This window comes from Varanus komodoensis, unplaced genomic scaffold (genome assembly GCF_004798865.1).
Source record: "Varanus komodoensis strain SLA01 unplaced genomic scaffold, ASM479886v1 scaffold7_3, whole genome shotgun sequence".
Lineage (NCBI taxonomy): Eukaryota > Metazoa > Chordata > Lepidosauria > Squamata > Varanidae > Varanus > Varanus komodoensis.
In genome coordinates, this window is record NW_025336480.1 from 25,986,597 (window position 1) to 26,004,084 (window position 17,488).

Below are 17,488 nucleotides of genomic sequence, written 5' to 3' on the forward strand. Positions count from 1 at the left end.
CCTGCATATATACACACGCAGGCACACACTCACCACCCTATTTAAATTAAGCTTGTTCAACCATAAACAGTATTTGGTTTGGAGTTCAGCTGTGTTAGATAATATGGAGAGAATGGGCAAATGAAGAATCTGCAATCATTCCGTGGGTATTTACTTTTCCTTTTCAAGGCAAGGCTAGAGAGAAGGTGATCTAGCTAAATAACGGGAATCCTCCCAGCCTGAGTATGTTTGGCTTACATAGGGCAGTGATGACTTCAGGGCCATCTTAACAGCATTATGGGCCCTGGGCAAAGCAGTGTCCTGGAGCCCCTACGACAACTACAACTACTGTTAATTTTGGAAGTTTTCCCATTTTCCAAGGGTTAACATACACAGATTAGTATGGGCCCCACGGGCAAGTGCCCATCAGGCCCATGCGTTAAGAGGGCCCTGGATGACTGGCACTTAGGAAACAGTATTGGGCAATGTGATGGGTTTGCCGGTGCGCAGTCCTTGCAAGTTGTCTCATCTCTTCCCTCCACTTCCAACCAGATTTGGGGGTGGATGGAGGTAGGTGTCCTTTCTTTTAGGGTTGCTTTAGGCATTTCCCTCCCCCCCCCTTCCCGAATTCATCAAGTTCTTTCCTTTCGTTACCTGATACTTGTGGGAGCAGCGGTGGATTTGCGCAGACAAAGTGTTCAAAGGGGTGCTGAAAAGCCGAGTCTCTGGAGATTACGGTTCTGAACCTTGACAGTGCGGTCTTAGCAACCTTGCTTGGCTTTCTGAATGGGAAATGTTAGCATTATGTAGAATATTGAGTAAAAGGAATACAAATTGAAAAGGAAAGAAAGCCTTCACCACCCTGTCCCCTCTGTCCTGGCCAGTTTTACACTTCAAAACAAACAAACCCACCTTGCTATGTATAGCATCAAGCAGTGGATGTTGAACTTCCTGGTTAAGTATGCAAGATGCATTGCTGATGACAAAGATAAAAGACCTTTCACCTTAAATTGCTCCAGTCAGACTGGATAAGGGTAGCTTAGTCAGACTGGATAAGGTACTTTAAGCTGTTGCAAGAGGATCACATTTGTCTCAGCCATAATCTATGGCCTATTTATGTTGATAAGGAGCACACAGACTTGAGGAAAATGTATAGTGGTTTTCATAAAACATGATTAAAAGAATTATTCATTAATTATTATTTAACTATTTACCAGCTCTAGCTGAGTGAGTTATCTTTTTTTTTTTTTTTTTTAATAAAACACTAACAGATATCTGTTACTGTCTTGCAGAGATCCTACACCTTGCTTGTTGAGGCCTGGGATTACAATAACGACAGTGTTAGTAAGTATGCTCTTCTTTTTTTCTTGGAATTACTTTAAACTTTAAAGTTTAAAGCAAGCGGTAGTAACATCTTTATAGAAGGAGGAGTTGCACTTCTGGTGTTTCTGGATCAGAACAGCATGGAAGGGGGAGAAGGATGGCTGTAGAACAGGGACTGGGTGGTAGGTAGATTTCTAGCAGTTGTATGGCCAGTGGTTAGGAATGCTGGGAGTTGAATCCCAGAACATCTGTAGGTCTGATTGTGTCCACCTGAGGTAGGACATAGTTATCCTACCCCTTAAATAAATAAACAAACCTTAATTCCATGAAGAAAGAAGAGTGACTCCTTCCCAGAATTTCATGGTGAACACTGTTCAGGCTGATCCATGTATGGTCAGGCTGTCTGTCAAAAAGTAGCAAGCCCTTCTATGCCACATGGGAATTTAAATTTCTGAAGGTCAGATTGGCACGTGGTTAGAAAGACCTTCTGTTCTTCATCCCTGGTCTGTGTGATCTGAGAGATCCATCTGATTAAAGGAGCAATTTGTCCACCTGAAGAAGCATTCCCCATCTTGTAGGTAGGTTTCTGTATTGCTGATAGTGAGCTTGACAAGGTTGAGTTTCCCACAAATTCTCACATGTATTCCTCTCGAGTTGAACTGAACCCTTGGGTGGCCCTCCAGACAAGTGCCTGAAAACCTGGCCAGGGCCCACCCTCCTGTCTCCAAGGGCTCTCAACCAGGCCCTTGGAGTCAGCTGTGAGGGGTGCTGCTTGGCTGTGACATTATCCCCGGTTGCCATGGCTTCACTAGCTGGCTCAAAGAAGGAAGCTGCACTGCAGTGATGGCTCAGCCAGGAAGAAAAGAAGGGGCCAGAAAGGCAGGGATGGCCTTTGGAAAGCCCCGGGGAAAGGGGCAAAACAAAAGAGAAGTGTCTGGGCAGAGATATGAAGAGTCCAAACAAGGATGGAGGCCAGGTGAGGAAGGATACAGAAGGTGTGGTAAGGCAGAAAGAAGACTAACAGGAAGGAGGTGCTGGGAAGCAGCAGCAGGAAACCCCACCCTGAAGACCCTGTCCCTGGAGGAGCCAACAAGCCCCTTATCAAAAGCGCCCCACCCCCAAAAACAGGGCCTTCAGTGCAGCCAGGCACACTGGGTGGAGAGAAGGCACTGAATGTCTCTACCCAGTGGCTTCCCCTGCCTGCCCTGAGGAAAACTTCACATAACCTTCATGAGCAGGGGGCCACCAAGAGCCAGGCATTCCACCCCGGGACCATCCTGGGTTGGAGACTACTGGCTGAGCTTATCTTCACCTGAGTGGCAGAGGGGTCGTGGGACTAGATGACCACTTGAAGTAGAAATTTAGGAATATATTGGGCTGTTGATGCTAAGAGAAGAAAGGGGGTGACTTACCTGAAGCCCCCCAGGGGAGGGGAAGATGGGACTCTCACCCTTGAAGAAACTAATGTTGAATTTGCCTTGAGCTAGTAAAGTCAAGTAAAATGTAAATGCATATGTAGCTGTCTGTCATCTGTTCATGGAAGCCACAAATGAGGGTGGGTTTGATGCGCTCTTGCTGAAGGATGTGCAGTTATGGCCAGACTCCAGAGTCCTGTAACCCTATCTCAGGTTGATCTAAGCAAGCATGGCACTGCTTCAGTCATTTCTTTATGTGGGTTTGTGAGCAGGGAATTGTTTTGACCCATTCTCCCATTTCACTTTTGATTTCCAGTAGCCCACGTCCTGCAGAAATGAATGGGAGTTTTAATGGCTCCCCCTTCCCCACAGTGTAGTTGCTCAAGAAGAGGGCATCGAAAATGTGCAGGCCCCCTTTCGCACCAGGGAATCTCTCTTGCAGGACCCTCTTTGTCTTTCCCTGGTAGAACATAAATCACTGCATCTTACAGTTGTCTCTCTGGTGTCACTTCTTTCTGCACAAACTGTTCCACAGGTCTTCTCGGGCACTGTCGTTGTCACTCGAACCACACTTTTCACAGGTATGCTTGCCATGGCTTCGAGGCAGTGCTTCTGCGATCCTGGAAATCATAGGAGTCCCATGGATGATGCGACGGTGCTTTGCCAAATGTGCTGTTTAAAGGGGGTAGTATAGGGGGACGGGTTTTGTCTGCAACTGACCTCACTCTTCAGAAGGGGAGAAGCCAACTCGAGGTGGGGACATCTTGGAGGCCTTCTTTTGCCGCGTAGAATTGTCAGTCTTGTGAAGCTTGCTATGAGCTTGCATCTTGGCTTGGATACAAAATAAATGGCTTTCTGAAGTTTGCGGCTTGCGTGCATGCTTCTTCCCTCGCTCCATGCCCCTTTCAGTGTGAAATGGTGTGTCTGTTATGACTATTTGCACTGAATTGGATTCCTGGGGAACTCCTTTTCAAAGCTTAAAACATGTTCAGCATTTTTCAGGCTGCCGTTTGGCTATGGAACCAGTTATAAAGGCGAATTGGATCAAAGTGGTTTGCCCCAAATAGGTAAACACTTCCATTTAAGAGAACAGTTTTCCTAATGTGTATGATGACACCTCCTCCTGTGCCCTAGCTGAAGGTGATGGGAGTTGTCCACATCTGGAGGGCTCTGGGTTGGGGAAAGTGCTCATACCTGCTATGCTGTTCCTGAGAACTGGTTCCCCTTCTGCACAGTTACCTGAAGAAAATGCCATTCTGTGTTAAGAGAATTTAAAAAATCCAACAAAACAGAATGGAATTTCTAGGGGGAGGGAACATAGTATTAATTGTGAAATATTTGAATTTTTCATTTTCACCTTGCAGTCCTGGTCTTCCCTTCACACTGAGAGCCAATGTGGTGTAGTGCTTAAGAATGTAGGAGTGAGACTCGTGCAATCTGGGTTCTAGTCCCCGCTCAGCCATGGAGCCAACTGGGTGACTTTGGGTCAGTCACAGACCCTCAGCCCCACCTACCTCACAGGGTAGTTGTTGTGGGGATAAGACAGAGCAGTAGGAAGAGAATGATGTAAGCCACTTGGAGTTCTTTGTAAGGAAAAAGCAGAATATAAATCATTATGAATGAGTCTTCTCCAAACTGAACTTCCTCAGGGAATGATACCTCATCTAATTCGGCAGGCCTTATTAAGATGATGGTTTCATCATTAGCATTATTGCAATAAAGTCCTTCTTGCAGGAAGAAGTCCCAGAAAACTATGGTTCTAGAACCAATTGTGCCCTCATGCACTAATAGTAGCAAAGTATTGACAATGCAGTGGGGTGAGGGAAAGGTGTTTATCTGGCCCACCTGAATGACATGTGAAAGAGAGGAAAATCTTTTACAGGTGTTACTGTGTTGGCTCAGTTGGAAAATGCCTGCATTTGAAAGAAGCTCTTGTTTGCTGGAGGATCCCAGTTCTTTTCATTCGGAGTCTGTCCTATCTCTGTTTTGAATAGATCTCATCTTTATTTCATGAAACAGAATTTCCAAAGCTTCACAATGAATCCTTTATTTGTTCTAACATTCTGGAGGCAAAGTTGCCCTCCACCAAAAATGTTAAAATGTCTTTTTTTTCTTTTTGAACAACACATTTGACCAAGTTTGGATGTGGATTTGCACATGTTCATAATTAAACTTGCAGGAGATTTCAACATTGTGTATTTTAATTTGATCATACCAGTGAACCTTGCAATGAATACTTTCTCTTCAGTATGCAGCTTATTTGCCCTTGGAAAACCCCCTTTTTACTATGTCTCCTAGAATTTTGTGATGTATAGATGAGAATACAATTATCCCAGTATGGGTTCTTAATTATTTTTTAAGTAGCTCAAGTTCCATAAGATACTTATGTAAGTGGCAACTCTTTACAGTAAAACAGCTGTTTGGGGTTGTTTTGTTTGTCTGTTTTTAGTTTCATGTATGCTTCATCTGCAGCGGTGAAATCAGATCACTGGAAAAATTGGAAGTTTTCTATTTTGTTTAAGGACCTGAACAACATTGAATGTCTAAAACCTGGAAAATAGTAATCTCCAAAATCCAGTCCGTAAGAGATGTGCTGCTGGAGCTGACCAAGGGTCAGTCTTAGTTGTGTCTTGTTTCCAGGGTGGCTGGCCAGATGCTTCTGGGAAGTGCACAAGTGGGGCATGAGGTCAGTGCTCTTCCGCAGCAGTGTGGCATCTTATTCAAGTCTTGGGAAATCTCAAAGGGAAGAAATGTCCATTGTTTCAAGATAACCAATGGAAGCATTCTTAGTGTACTCTTGCTGTCTTGTCCGAGCAGGGCACATAACAATCCCATTCTTGCTTGTTCCTTAAGAATGTGATGGGGTGGAACAGCCCATTTAGGAATGGGAAGCAAGTGAGGTTTTGGCTGGTAGCAAATGTTCTCTAGAAATTAGTGCTTGGGTTGCTCTCTTCAGATGCATTTCAGCGTCATCTTCCAATAGGAATGGGCTTTATGCTAGGAAATCAAAGAAGGGTTGAAGTCTTGCCCTTTTCTGCTGTCCTCTGCTGTTCACCAGTGCTTCTGCCACCAATTTCTGCCTCCTACTGCTGGCTCTGGCTGGAGAAAACGCCGGCGTTTAGCAGCTGTGAAGTCAACAGGCATAACCTGTGGAGCCAGAATAAGAGGGCATGACTTCATCTTGTGCTTGACTGGCTGCTAGCATGCCTTAACTGTTTGCTCTGAACGCTGGACTGAAACATCATCTCTGAACTCTTTGTGTATCATATCTGTGTCTTCAGCCTCTGATTCTACAGGGCAGAAGTAGGAAATGTAGCTAAAGCACCTGGAGGACCATAACACTCCCACCAGCCCTTGCCAGCATAGCCAGTGGTGAGGGATTGTGGAAGCTGGGGACCTCCAGATGTTTTGGACTACAAGTTACTCTCATCTGCTGTAGGGGATGCTATAGGGTAGAGAAGAGGTAGACATTATACTATGTCCTTAAGAGTCATTGATGATAACTTTCTAGAAACATCACCTCTGCAGAGCCTGTAAAAGGGCTTATTCTTTCAATTGCTCTCAATTCAGTTCTTTCAATGACGGTGGCATTGCTTTGTCATGAAACGTGTTCCTGACCAAAGTGGAGTACTCTGGCTTTAGAGCATGGATGGAGCTGACCATAGGAAGTGTTACCTTTGCTCCTCCAAAGCAAGAGAGCCAGAAGAATAGAACTTGTATTGTAGCAGCAGCATTTTCCCTTTGGCGTGTCCTGCTGAGTCATCTTTCATGTGAACCATCAGCACCAGGAGGGTCATTGGAATTTCTCCAAAAGCAAAGGTGAGAGCATAGATTGGGAAGATGGGTCGGTTCTTAGGGTGTGTGTCTCTGTGAAGGTGAGCTTGTAGGAATTGGCAAGCTTATTCCCACTCTACAGCAAATGCACATACCTGTTGTGAAAGTAATATGGTGGTTGGTTTTTAATTAATTACAATCAAAATTCTTGAGCACTGTTAGAGTAAGTGCGGACTGGTGAGGCCCTGTCTTTGAAGGGAACCTCATCAAGGCTGATTGTGGGAATCCAGTGCCAGGTTTGGCATTGAAGCTGTGAGGCCATACTGGCACTGTATACAGGATTGCCTCCTTCATATCTGAGACGACAACCAACTCATCACGCACATGCAAAATGAGAGGAAGAAGCTCCCAAGGAGCTTCTAGCAGCCCCAGTATATCTTCTTAAAAATGGATCATCGGAGGACTTCTGAAAGGGCCAAGTCTCAAGGGCGTAGAACGCCTCCTTAGCACACTCAGTCACTGATATCACAGTTCCAGAGGATCTTGAGCAGGAACAGATCATATCTGAGACTGCTGGAAAAGACACTCTGAGTCTTTGAAGGGCTCCTGTCAGTCTGAGTAGGCCATATGGGCTCTGTGGACCAGTGATCCGACTCTGAGTAAGCTGGATTCCAAATTAGGCAACAGTGCAATAAAGTGCTTCTCATGATCAAAGTCTCTTTGCCATTTCTGAGAGTCTTGATTTGTGTAAGCAATATGAATGGACTTGCAGGCAAGCTTAGCCAAAACTGCAAATGGGATATTTGAACGTTTCGGCACGCTCTGTCTTTCTCTCTCTCTCTCTCTTCCCAGTACCCTTTCCCTGGGTCAAAGTCAGTTTCCTATTACTGTAGTTTCTTCTACGGTACTGCTTTGGATCCAAAGCTTATAATTCCAGCGTGGACAATGGGAAGAATAAAGTTTCTTTTCTTTCTAAGCTGACTGACTTGATTCTTCCACTGTCTGCCGCCATGGGATTGCTAGTCCTTAACCTCCATCGTTGTGGCCTGCTAATGGTGGGTTTGTCGAACTCTGAGCTAATTTCCTTTGGTTAGTTTGTGCTGCCAAGGTAGAAGGGGAGAAGGAGTGAAGAATATATGGAAAATCCTACCACATCTGGTTACGAGAGTTATCTGTTGTTTCTTTCTTGCGTAGTAGAGCTAATAACTGGCCAGTAATGCTATGTACAAAGAGACAGTTCACACAAACTGCCCCCTTAAATCTCCCCACTCCTTTTCATATCATTTATCTTTCCCTGAGAAGAGGATTATGTGAAGAAACATCAGTAAGGACAGTGCTTTGTGTTGGTATGTCTACCAGTAGTTTTTGGTGACTGCCTCAACAGCAGGAGGCCAAAATAAAAGGCTCTTGTTGATAGAATCTGTCTGCAGCCTGGTTCAGGTAGTGTGTGCAAAAGCATAATCCTGCATCCAGGGATAGCCTGAAGCAGCTGTCTGGGTGTTCTGAAAACCCAGTTCCTGGGATGTTTGGGCTGGAGCCCAAAGCATCTGGAGTTGGGGGGCAATCTTCTGGCTTGGCCCCCCCAAGTGCCTCCTTTATAAGGGAAATGGAGAATGTATTCAGGACAGGTATTTCAGCAAGCTTTTCAGGATGAGATTTTCATTGTACACTGCCTCAGGTCAAATATTTTGAAAGGTGATATGCAAATAGTATAAATAAATCCCATGCCTTCTCTGCAAAGTAGATGCATACTCTTTCTCCTTCTGGTGCTTTTATTCATTACAGCAGGGGCAGGCAGAAGGTAAATCTCCAGATGTTTGGGACTCCAGCTCCCAGAAGTTCCCTGCCAGGATGGCCAGTGTTCAAGAATTCATTACAGCCCCAAACCTCTGGAGGCCTACTTTCCACCTGCCCATAATTACACGGGCCTTTTCCAGCGTGGGTTTCTCTCAGCCATGGCTAACATCCTGATGTATCTGTGTTTGGTCCCTGCTGACACTTCCAGTTGATAAGATTCTTGGGTAGCAAAGCTTGGGGGGCGGGGGGGGGATAAGCAGGGGGACCTCTGTCCCAGGCACCTTAGAGAGCCACAGAGCTGGATGGACCAAGAATAATCTCACCTGGATACAAGATAGCTTCATACTTTCCTCTGTGTTCACCAGGTATCTTCCACATAGGGAAGAGCCATTGGTTTGTCTCAGTTGGAGCATCTTCTTGTGTTGGAAATGTCTGGTTATGGTGGAGAACTGAAGGTCTCTGCAACATGGTGAGAAGATGAGGAGCAAATTCTTGCCTTTGTCCCCGGGAGTGTCTTTTTATCAAATATAGCATGATATGGATAAGAGGCTTCAAATTAACCTCACACAAAAGGCCAAAAAAATCTGAAAGAAAATCTCCAATATCCAGAGTATCTTTATTAGGCCAGCTCAAAGATCCTCAAACCCTGTGCACGCTTCCAGGTTCTCCAAAACTCTTCCTCAGGCAAGGTGGTAACCTGGAGTTCGCCTTAAAAAGTTTTGTGCTGATATGGATTCCTGAGATTTTCTTTGGGAAATTAAATTAACTTATTTATGTGCTATAGTTAACCTAGAAACTTTTGCTTATAAAACTGAAGAACTAGGAAGAGAGCTATAACTTGAGGAAAACATTCTGCTTGCAATTCTGAAATTCAGTATATCAGAGTTAGATAAAAAGCCAATAAGGTTGTTTAAGCTGTCCGTAGAAGTACACTTCCCCTTTTTCTTGGTTCATTTTAGTCCTTCATAATGTTAGTATTTCAGATATACTCCTGCAGCATCTTTAATATAGCTCAGCACTAATGCTAGCCAATATGTATGCCATCTTCCCCCAGTTCTCTACCCCCACCCTCTCTTCCCTCTCCTCCTATTTGGTTTTACCCAGCATATACACATATTTTTTCGATGTTTTAGGATAGGTTTTTTGTGCTGTAGTCAAATGCTGCTAGGAAGCAAGTCGTAAGGCAGTGTCAGATCGTTGAAGTCACAAGGCCGGACTACAAAGTGAAATACCACAGATATGTACACAATGTCCCAAGCAAGCGTGAAATATTGGCATTTCTGGTTATATGACATAGTTGCTTAGTGCCTTCCGTAGAAGCCGGGAAGAGTTCTCTAGAACGGAGCTTCTGCTTTGAAGTAGATAATGAGGGGCTTCTATGGCAGCTCTTCTGATTGGACACATCTCTTCACAGTGCACTCCTGCTCAGAAGTGAGCCCCATTGATGTCAATGGAAATGGCTCCCAGATAAATGCATAAGCTTGCAGCTTAAAACAGTCTAACTTCTAGAATGAGGGGTCAGTATCATGGCTGGCTTTGCATTTGTTTTATGGAGATGATGCTGGTTATGAAAACAGAGTGCCAAAGGTCACTGCTTTGCTCGGAAGGGAAAACGTCTCTAGCTCATACCTGCTTGTCTGGAAATTCTTGGCACTTGTCTGTCCGAAGCAAATAGGCTGTTGCAATACTATTACTGTATAAGGCCCGGGGGCTTTATAAGTAAGTGCTCTGTGAAAGGATACCTGATTGTTGCATGAATGATCAGAACAAAGTGCCCCACATGACGAGAGAGAGTTCAGTTCGTACTGTTAGAAGAAGTTGTGTTCCAGCTGTTTGCCCTCCTCTTGCTGCTAGTCACCTCTCTCTTATTTGGGGTTTTCCTTCTGCTCGGCATTTAAGCCGTGCACATTCCAGAAGGGCTGTGTTTTGGCCCTACAGGCTTTCTTTGCCTGCATTAATCTGTGTGCCATTTAGTTTGTTGTTTAGTGGTACTTGATACATTGAGCTAAAAAGGGAGAGCCAAAGAGTGAAGGGTTTTATCCACTGTCACTGGAGCAGGCTCCCTCTTGCACCCTGATTGGCTCCCCCAGTCTGCTTTGCAGAGTCCCTTAAGCCTCCGTTGCAGAGTTGAGGATCACATGCGGGGCTGCATGGCAAAAGCCATTCTTCCCTTAAAGGACAGTCAGAGTAGAGACAGCCCTAAGTGTTTGGTATAGCATATCCTTCATACGCTTGACTTTTAAATGTACAGGGAGGGTTAACTTTCTTCCCTCCCTCCCTTGGTGCAGTGTCTTAATCTTCAAGACAGTTGCTAATTTATAGTTTAAATAGTAATAAATGCTATCTACTCTTCCCGCAGTTAAATTAATCTTGTATGAACAGCATTATTTGGCCATGGCGCCATTGGGGTGGAAGATCACTTGCTGCTCTTGTGCAAGAATTGCATAATCTAATGTTCACCCACATGCAAGCGGCCACTGGCTTCCTGCAGTGTGTGCAGACAGAGTGGAAGAAGGACTAAGTACTTCCAGTGTGTTGAGGAAAGAAAAGGTGTACAAGTGATTTCCGCAGGGGAAATGAATGCGTGGCACAGCCCTGAGTTCTTGAAGAGGATCCAAATCCCCTGTAGTGACTTCTAGGCTTGTCCGCTCAGCAGCCCTGGGCTTCGTTCCACCCAGTTGCAGCCGTCCCACACGTCCCCTGCGAACCATTGCGATGAGTCGTGGCACTGCGATGGCAGAGACCTGTAAGGTGTGTTTTCCTCCTCATTGACTTTTGCTTATTCCTTTTTCTTTTTCAAGATGCAGATCGCATTATCGAAAAAGCGTCTCACTCTGGAATGATCAACCCGAGCCGTCAGTGGCAGGTTCTGAAACAAAATGCAGGCGTGGCACACTTTGAGTACCAGATTAGGGTCACTTGTGATGAACATTATTATGGCTTTGGCTGCAACAAGTTTTGCCGACCCAGGGATGACTTCTTTGGACACTACACCTGTGATCAGAATGGCAACAAGACTTGCATGGAGGGCTGGATGGAACTGGATTGTAAAACAGGTTTGTGATGCCATTTTTGTGTTTCCCTGGCTGAGTACTATTTGGCTTGTAGTCTTTAGACTCAGTGGTATTCATTGTCTTTCTGAGGCTCATTGGTATCCCCTGAACTCTAGAAGAGAAAGGTGTTTGTTCATTGCAGCCTTTTCAGGGAAAGTAAAACATGACAGACCAGCCACTCAGAATAGTTGTCCTTTGTAACTCTGGGCATAGCTGGAGGCTCTTATTTATTTTGTATTTAAAATATTTTAGGCCATCTTGTAAGGTACAAACCTCTCTTAGGGCTGCTGAGAAGATAAGAATAAAACAATAAATATTGTTTGTGCCCTAAAAGCCAGTGACAACAGGAAACCAGCATTCTACTTCCAGATGCTAAAAGCAAAACCAATTGTAGTCAAAACCACCAGGAGCCTTATAAAGACCCCAACTTAGGAGAAGACAAGGGAGACAAGAAGTCTTGAACGTGGTGTTTGGCAGACTTCAGCAGGAAGTGTTTTCAGAAATGAGGGGCCGCTGCAGAAAAGGCCTCCCTGTTGTACCCAGCAAAAGGATTGCTCTCTAAGATGGCCTAGCAAGAAAGACCTCCATTAATTATGATACAGATAAGAGATATTTTTAGATATGGGCCACAGTAGATAAATCAATCAAGTGTGGGCAGGTTGGGATGACTGAATGCAGCCCTTCAAGTGATTTTGCTGCAAACTTTGTTAAAGGTTAAAACATGCATTTTAAAGTGGGCTCAGAAATGCAGCATAATCAATGCAGGTGGTACTGTTTAAGTATCACATGAACTTACAGCTTAGTCCTTGCCAGAATTTAGACAGTGGCATTTTGCATGGGGTGAAGTTTATGGACCATCTTTAAAGGGTGGTCCCACACAATACATTGTAGTAGTTCAGTCTGGACCTCACCAGTTCAACTGAGTAAAGTCAGAATTTTCCCGGTAGGCCTGGAGCTGGAGTACCAGCCTAAGCTGCTGGAAAGCATGGCTGGCCACCTTATCGTCTGACCTTCCCCAGCAAGCAGTGCGTCCAGGAGAACCCCCAAGCAATCTTTGTGCCCAGTTTAGTGATGCTCAGTTATACTGCCCCTTGTGAGTTCTATTCAGTGGCTCATATGACTTAGATTTTTGAGCAGAGGAGGAGGTGAGAGGGAGACATCCAGATTTAGCTGGATGGGTCCTTTATTCACTAAGCACCCAAGGGGCTGTAAGTGAGTGGCAGAGCAGCTGCTTTGCATGCTGAAGGTCCAAGGTCCAGTGCTAGTTTTGAAGAAAAGGAGCTGGTGGCAGGATGATGGGAAAGACCTCTGACCAAGACCAAGGTGGGCAAACAACAGTGGGAAAGGTGGACTTATGATCTAAAGCAAAAAATCTTTGCCTCATGGGGCTTTTCCTCCACCTCTGCATGCAGCAAAGTGTGTGTGGTGGGGGGGGGGGAACTGGAGATGGAGATTACAGCTGGAAAGGGAAGGGTTAGCTTTCCCAGTGTGCTGCAACCCATTTGCCAAATATTACTTCTCTGCGGCTCTTTGGCTTGTGGGGGAAATCCCATTAGTTTCAGTGGGATTTTTTACTTTGCCCCACACTTGATTATTGTGGCAAGTAGGCTGGGGGAGGGTGGCTTTGTTTGAGAAAAGATGTGGGATTCATGCAGATATACAGAAGACTGGGTACAGTAGCCATGCCTGCTTTCATTTTGATCCTGCCCACTTTTTGCAGAGGATTTCACAGTCATCTCTGTCCTGGATGCGAACCACAATACAATGTGATGCTCAAGTTGGAAAAGGTTCCCCTCCCCTGCTCTAAGGCAACTTCTTATGCTCACATGTGCACAGAGCTAGTGTAGTGGTTATAGTATTGGACTGAGTACTGGGTTCTAGTCCCCACTCAAGGTTTCACTTGGCCATGAAGCCAAATAGGTCACTTTGGGTCAGTCACCGACTTACAGTCTGACCAGCTCACAGGGTTTTGTGTGGATCAAATTATTAGACCCTTGAGTTCCTTGCAAAAGATAATGGGGAAGGATAGATATAGAATAATGAAATGTTGGTATGTAAATAGGATGTTTCACAGTACAAAAAGCAGAATTTCTTTTTTTAAGTATACCAAGATGACAAGGGAAGCGAAACTATCAGTAAAAACCTTGAACTGTATGGATTGTTAAAGTGTGTTTTCCCTTAAGTGCCTGATAAGTTTCCAATGGCTCTCAAACCTGCCTCTTCAAAGGGGATGAACATCAAAAAGGAGAGTGTTGCAGGCCACTAAAGGTTTTAAAAGTCTCCAAAAAGGGTTTTAAATAGCTTCCTTTGTGTTTAAGGGAAGGCCTTGGATGAGATTGGGCAGCGATGCTTTCTTTGTAGATTGTTGGAATTGCTGTCATGAGGCCTTGCCTACCTCAGTTTCTTTTCCAGTAGACTTGATCCAAGGGACCTGTTTAAACCTTGGATTTGGTAGGATTACAGTACTAGCAGGGGATTAAAAGGTTCCCACGAGAGTGAAGGCCCATTTAACCCCCCACTTTTTAAATCCCCCCTTTTCTCTTTGCAGCCATCTGTCGTCAGGGTTGCAGCCCCAAACATGGTACTTGTAAAATTCCCGGAGAGTGCAGGTAAGCCAAACAAATCCTCCTTTTGCTAAATGACCATAACTCTTCAAAGTAAACCCAGGCAAAGGAGCAAGGTGCTCTTTCTCTCCTGCTGCGTTCTTAACATTAAGCACATGTTCTTCGTGCCAGCTTTGCCAAGTGAAGTGTCAATACCTTGGAGAACTTTTGGAAAGCTTGCTTTGCTTTCCTCTGAAAACTTCAGCGTTTTATAAATTTGAGCGAATCAAACAGCAAAAGGACAAATGTACTGTGGATGTTTTGTAACGAGCTGCAGCTGAATTCTTCGTACGAGGCCGTTGTGTGTAATCTGCTGATCAAGGCATTTTCCTCTAGTCAGTTTAATTACATTGCTGCTTTTACCCCTCCCCCTCCGCACCCTTCCCTCAACTTTTTCCATCAATAGGCAAAAGTCGAGCATTCTTCAGAATAGGATTAATGCAACCTCTTGGTCCCTCTGGTCCTGGGAGCCAGACTTCAGAGTGATGAGAGGTTAATAGCAGGGAAGGAATCTTGTCCGTGGATACTGTTGAAGGCAAAGTATTGCTGGCGTTCTTTGAAGTCTCCCTTCTATTCTGGCAAGCAGACAGTGGGGAGGGTGCGTGTGGAGGGGAATGGCCTGGTCTACCACCAAGCAGTGCAAGTGTTTCCTTTGGAAGGCCAAGATTTGTGGCGTGTTACGTCCGTGGTTCTTGTGTTCGCTTTGCATCTGAGTAGGGTTGTTGGATGTTGGGGCATGGGACCCTTGCTTTGAACACTGCATCCTTTTCCAGAAACCAGATAATTTTCTGTCTGTTTCTCAGAGGCAACAAGGAGAGGCGCAGGCACAGACTCACAGTGGTGCCGGCCTTCCGCAGCTCCAAAACTCCTCTCCTTGGGCATAGTTACTGTCCGTCAGAGCTTTCAGCTAAAATGAACTGGCAGTCCTTGTCCCCATTGCATTTTGCCTTCAGGGCATGTGTGCTGCAGGCCCCCCCCCCCAAACAGCTCTGAAATGGATTTCTGCCCTGGGGCGCGGAATGCTGCTCAGCACCCCTGGGGTAGGGCTTGGGGGTTGGGAAGCAGTGGATGGAATCAGAGCCTCATCTGGGAAGAAATCACACTTGTGCAAACCTGAGAACCTCCACAAACAAGCAGTGCCAGGGGGAACTTGCAGGTGCTGACGGCACATCCCAGGCAGAGCTGCTCAGTCTCTGGAAGAGGGCCTGTGCTTGGGGCATTTGTGATCCTGGCCACAAGGCCCAGTCAAAGCTGCCAGAAGCCCTGATCCCATGGAGCAATTTAGGATTGACCCACCTGGGAGAAGGCTCAGCTCCAGGGTACAGTTCCACATAATGAAAGTGGCTACCTCCCCACCACAGCCAGGCACATCCGAGCTAGTCGGGGAGTGTGGCAGCACAGGGGCCTGCACGAGCCAAGCTCTCTTTTGGGCAGCCGCTGGGCTCACTCCCCCTCTCCTCCACATTGCTTTGCAAGCCAGTCCTGCCAGGTGGCATTTCAGCCAGGCCTCCCTCCCTCCACGCTGAGCCTCATTGAGTTCCTCATGCACCCAAGCAGCAGCCACTGCAGTCCCTTGTGCACTGCAAGAAACCTGCCCGTGCATCATCCCGGGAGCTTGAGCGAGCAGGCAGAAGAGGAGCCCCTGCCCCAAGCCCAGCTTGCGTGCTTCCCCCACCCCAAATCCATCTGGAAGCCAGACCCTTCTGAGGCGCATGCAGTATGTGCAGCTCCCTGGCAGCAGAAACAGGGCCTGTAGGGCAATGCGCCCAGGATGGAGGGGCTCCTGAAAGGGAAAGAGATGTGTGAAGCTGGGAGCCTTTAGTTACCGCAGCTGGTAACTACCTGGGCCAAGTGTCCCTTGTGGTTGGCATGGGCAGGGGTGTGGGGAGGTTCCTTGACCTGCTGGAAAACAGTCTCTGGAGAGCAAAGAGAGGCACAGAGAATGATGAGCCCTCATCAGCGCCTGGAGCACCTGGTCCCTGGGCCTGGTTTCAAGAACGTGCTTAGCCAGTGCCAAACTTCAGCAGCTGTGAGCAGGCATCTCCACGAGGGTGAAGGCTGCTGCTCCGTACCGGAAAACGCTTGGCCGAAAGGCTCGTGAGTGGTTTGGCCAGCAGTCACAATGGCTGAAGCCTTGCCTCTGCCAAGAGGAACCTTCCCTGTGCCGGAGAATGAGTGCCTGCCCTTTGCGTGGCTAACACTGCCGGGTTGTGGTAGGCTCAGGTCATGCACACGATTCACATGCCGCACAGGGAGATGCAGGGTGGGAGAAACTGCCCAGAGAGCTTTGGCTGTGGGCAGCATAGAAATGTGGGTGATGATGACGGCCACAACAGTTGTAAGCTGCCCCGAGGCTTCGGCGAATGGGGCGGCATAAAAATGTTTTAATAAATAAAAATAAATAAATAAAACAGGAATGAAATACAGCAGAGATGGGCATAAGTGGATCTCGAGATGTTTCGGGCATCAGCTCCCAGCATTTCTGACTATCGGCCATGCCAAGGGGGACCTCTGGGAGCTGAAGACCCAAGCATCTGGAGATGTACCTCCTGCCCCCCTTTTTTGCTTGCCTGTGTGGGGTGTCCTGCCCTGGCACCTGTACTGGGATTAGCAGCTGGACTGGTGCCGAGAGGAAGAGTAGCTCTAAGAGCTCTTGCAGGAGAAGCGCTAGCTCTTTGCTTGAGTCCCGTGTGCGTCTCATGGTCAGGCTGTTCTCTGCAGAAGCCTACAGTGCCTTTTCCCCTTGTTTCCCTTCCTGAAACATCTCCCTTGAGAGCATCAGGTGTGTAGCAGCTGTAACCGGAGCACCCCGGATCTGACTTGTGGGCTGGGGCGCAGGTTGTTTCCAGAGTCGCATCTCTTGCTCTGCTCCATCTTGTGCATGTCGTGTGTTCAGGGAGCTGGGCCTCTGCTTTGCTTTCTTGGGGACCCCCCCTTGGTCAGCTTTCCCCTCTCCCTTGGTAGTGTAATGCACCAGCCCTCAGACAAGAGCGGAGGTGTAAAAATTCATCAAGTCCAAAATGCAGGACAGAACTGGGGTGTCTGTTTTTGTGTCAGGCTGTATTTCTGTGCCCCGTTCTGGCTGGGCTGGATCCCAGGAGGTGCCTGAGCCAAAGCGACAAAAGATTTCTGCTTCTGTCATCCGGCGCAAAGGGCCTTACAGGGTTTGCCCACATTCTTTACTAGCCAGAACAACAGGGTTTGTTTCAAGAGTTCAAGCCTTGCGCTGCCTCTCGCCTCCCACTCGCTGCCCAGACATGCACTACTGCCCTTATTTACTTAAGGTGCAACTTTCCCACACTTCTTTTGCATAGTCCTCCAGCAGTGTTGCTGTCCTTCCTGATACCCCAGCCTCAATTATCTTCTTGGACGCTGAGAAACAAGATTATAATTCTTTTTTCCATTAAGTTGGGATGACTCATAGTCCGTTATGTTACAAATGCAACCATTTAAAAATAAATCGCTGGCCAAAGCTTCTCTAAGAACTAAAACAATAATGCATAGATCTCTCTCTCTCTCTCTCTCTCTCTCTCTCTCTCTCTCT

The 17,488-nt window shown here is 46.5% G+C and overlaps 1 protein-coding gene across 2 annotated transcripts in view; it reads left to right on the forward strand.

The window, feature by feature from the left end:
- JAG1 (jagged canonical Notch ligand 1) overlaps positions 1-17,488 on the forward strand; it is a 53,752-nt gene that overhangs the window by 13,110 nt on the left and 23,154 nt on the right. The window contains exons 3-5 of one of the 2 annotated variants that reach the window (XM_044454527.1): positions 1,272-1,323; positions 11,090-11,344; positions 13,890-13,950. In XM_044454527.1, the coding sequence (XP_044310462.1) occupies positions 1,272-1,323; positions 11,090-11,344; positions 13,890-13,950 (368 nt within the window). The remainder of the gene's footprint in view (positions 1-1,271; positions 1,324-11,089; positions 11,345-13,889; positions 13,951-17,488) is intronic. The other variant, XM_044454528.1, reaches the window with a different exon arrangement.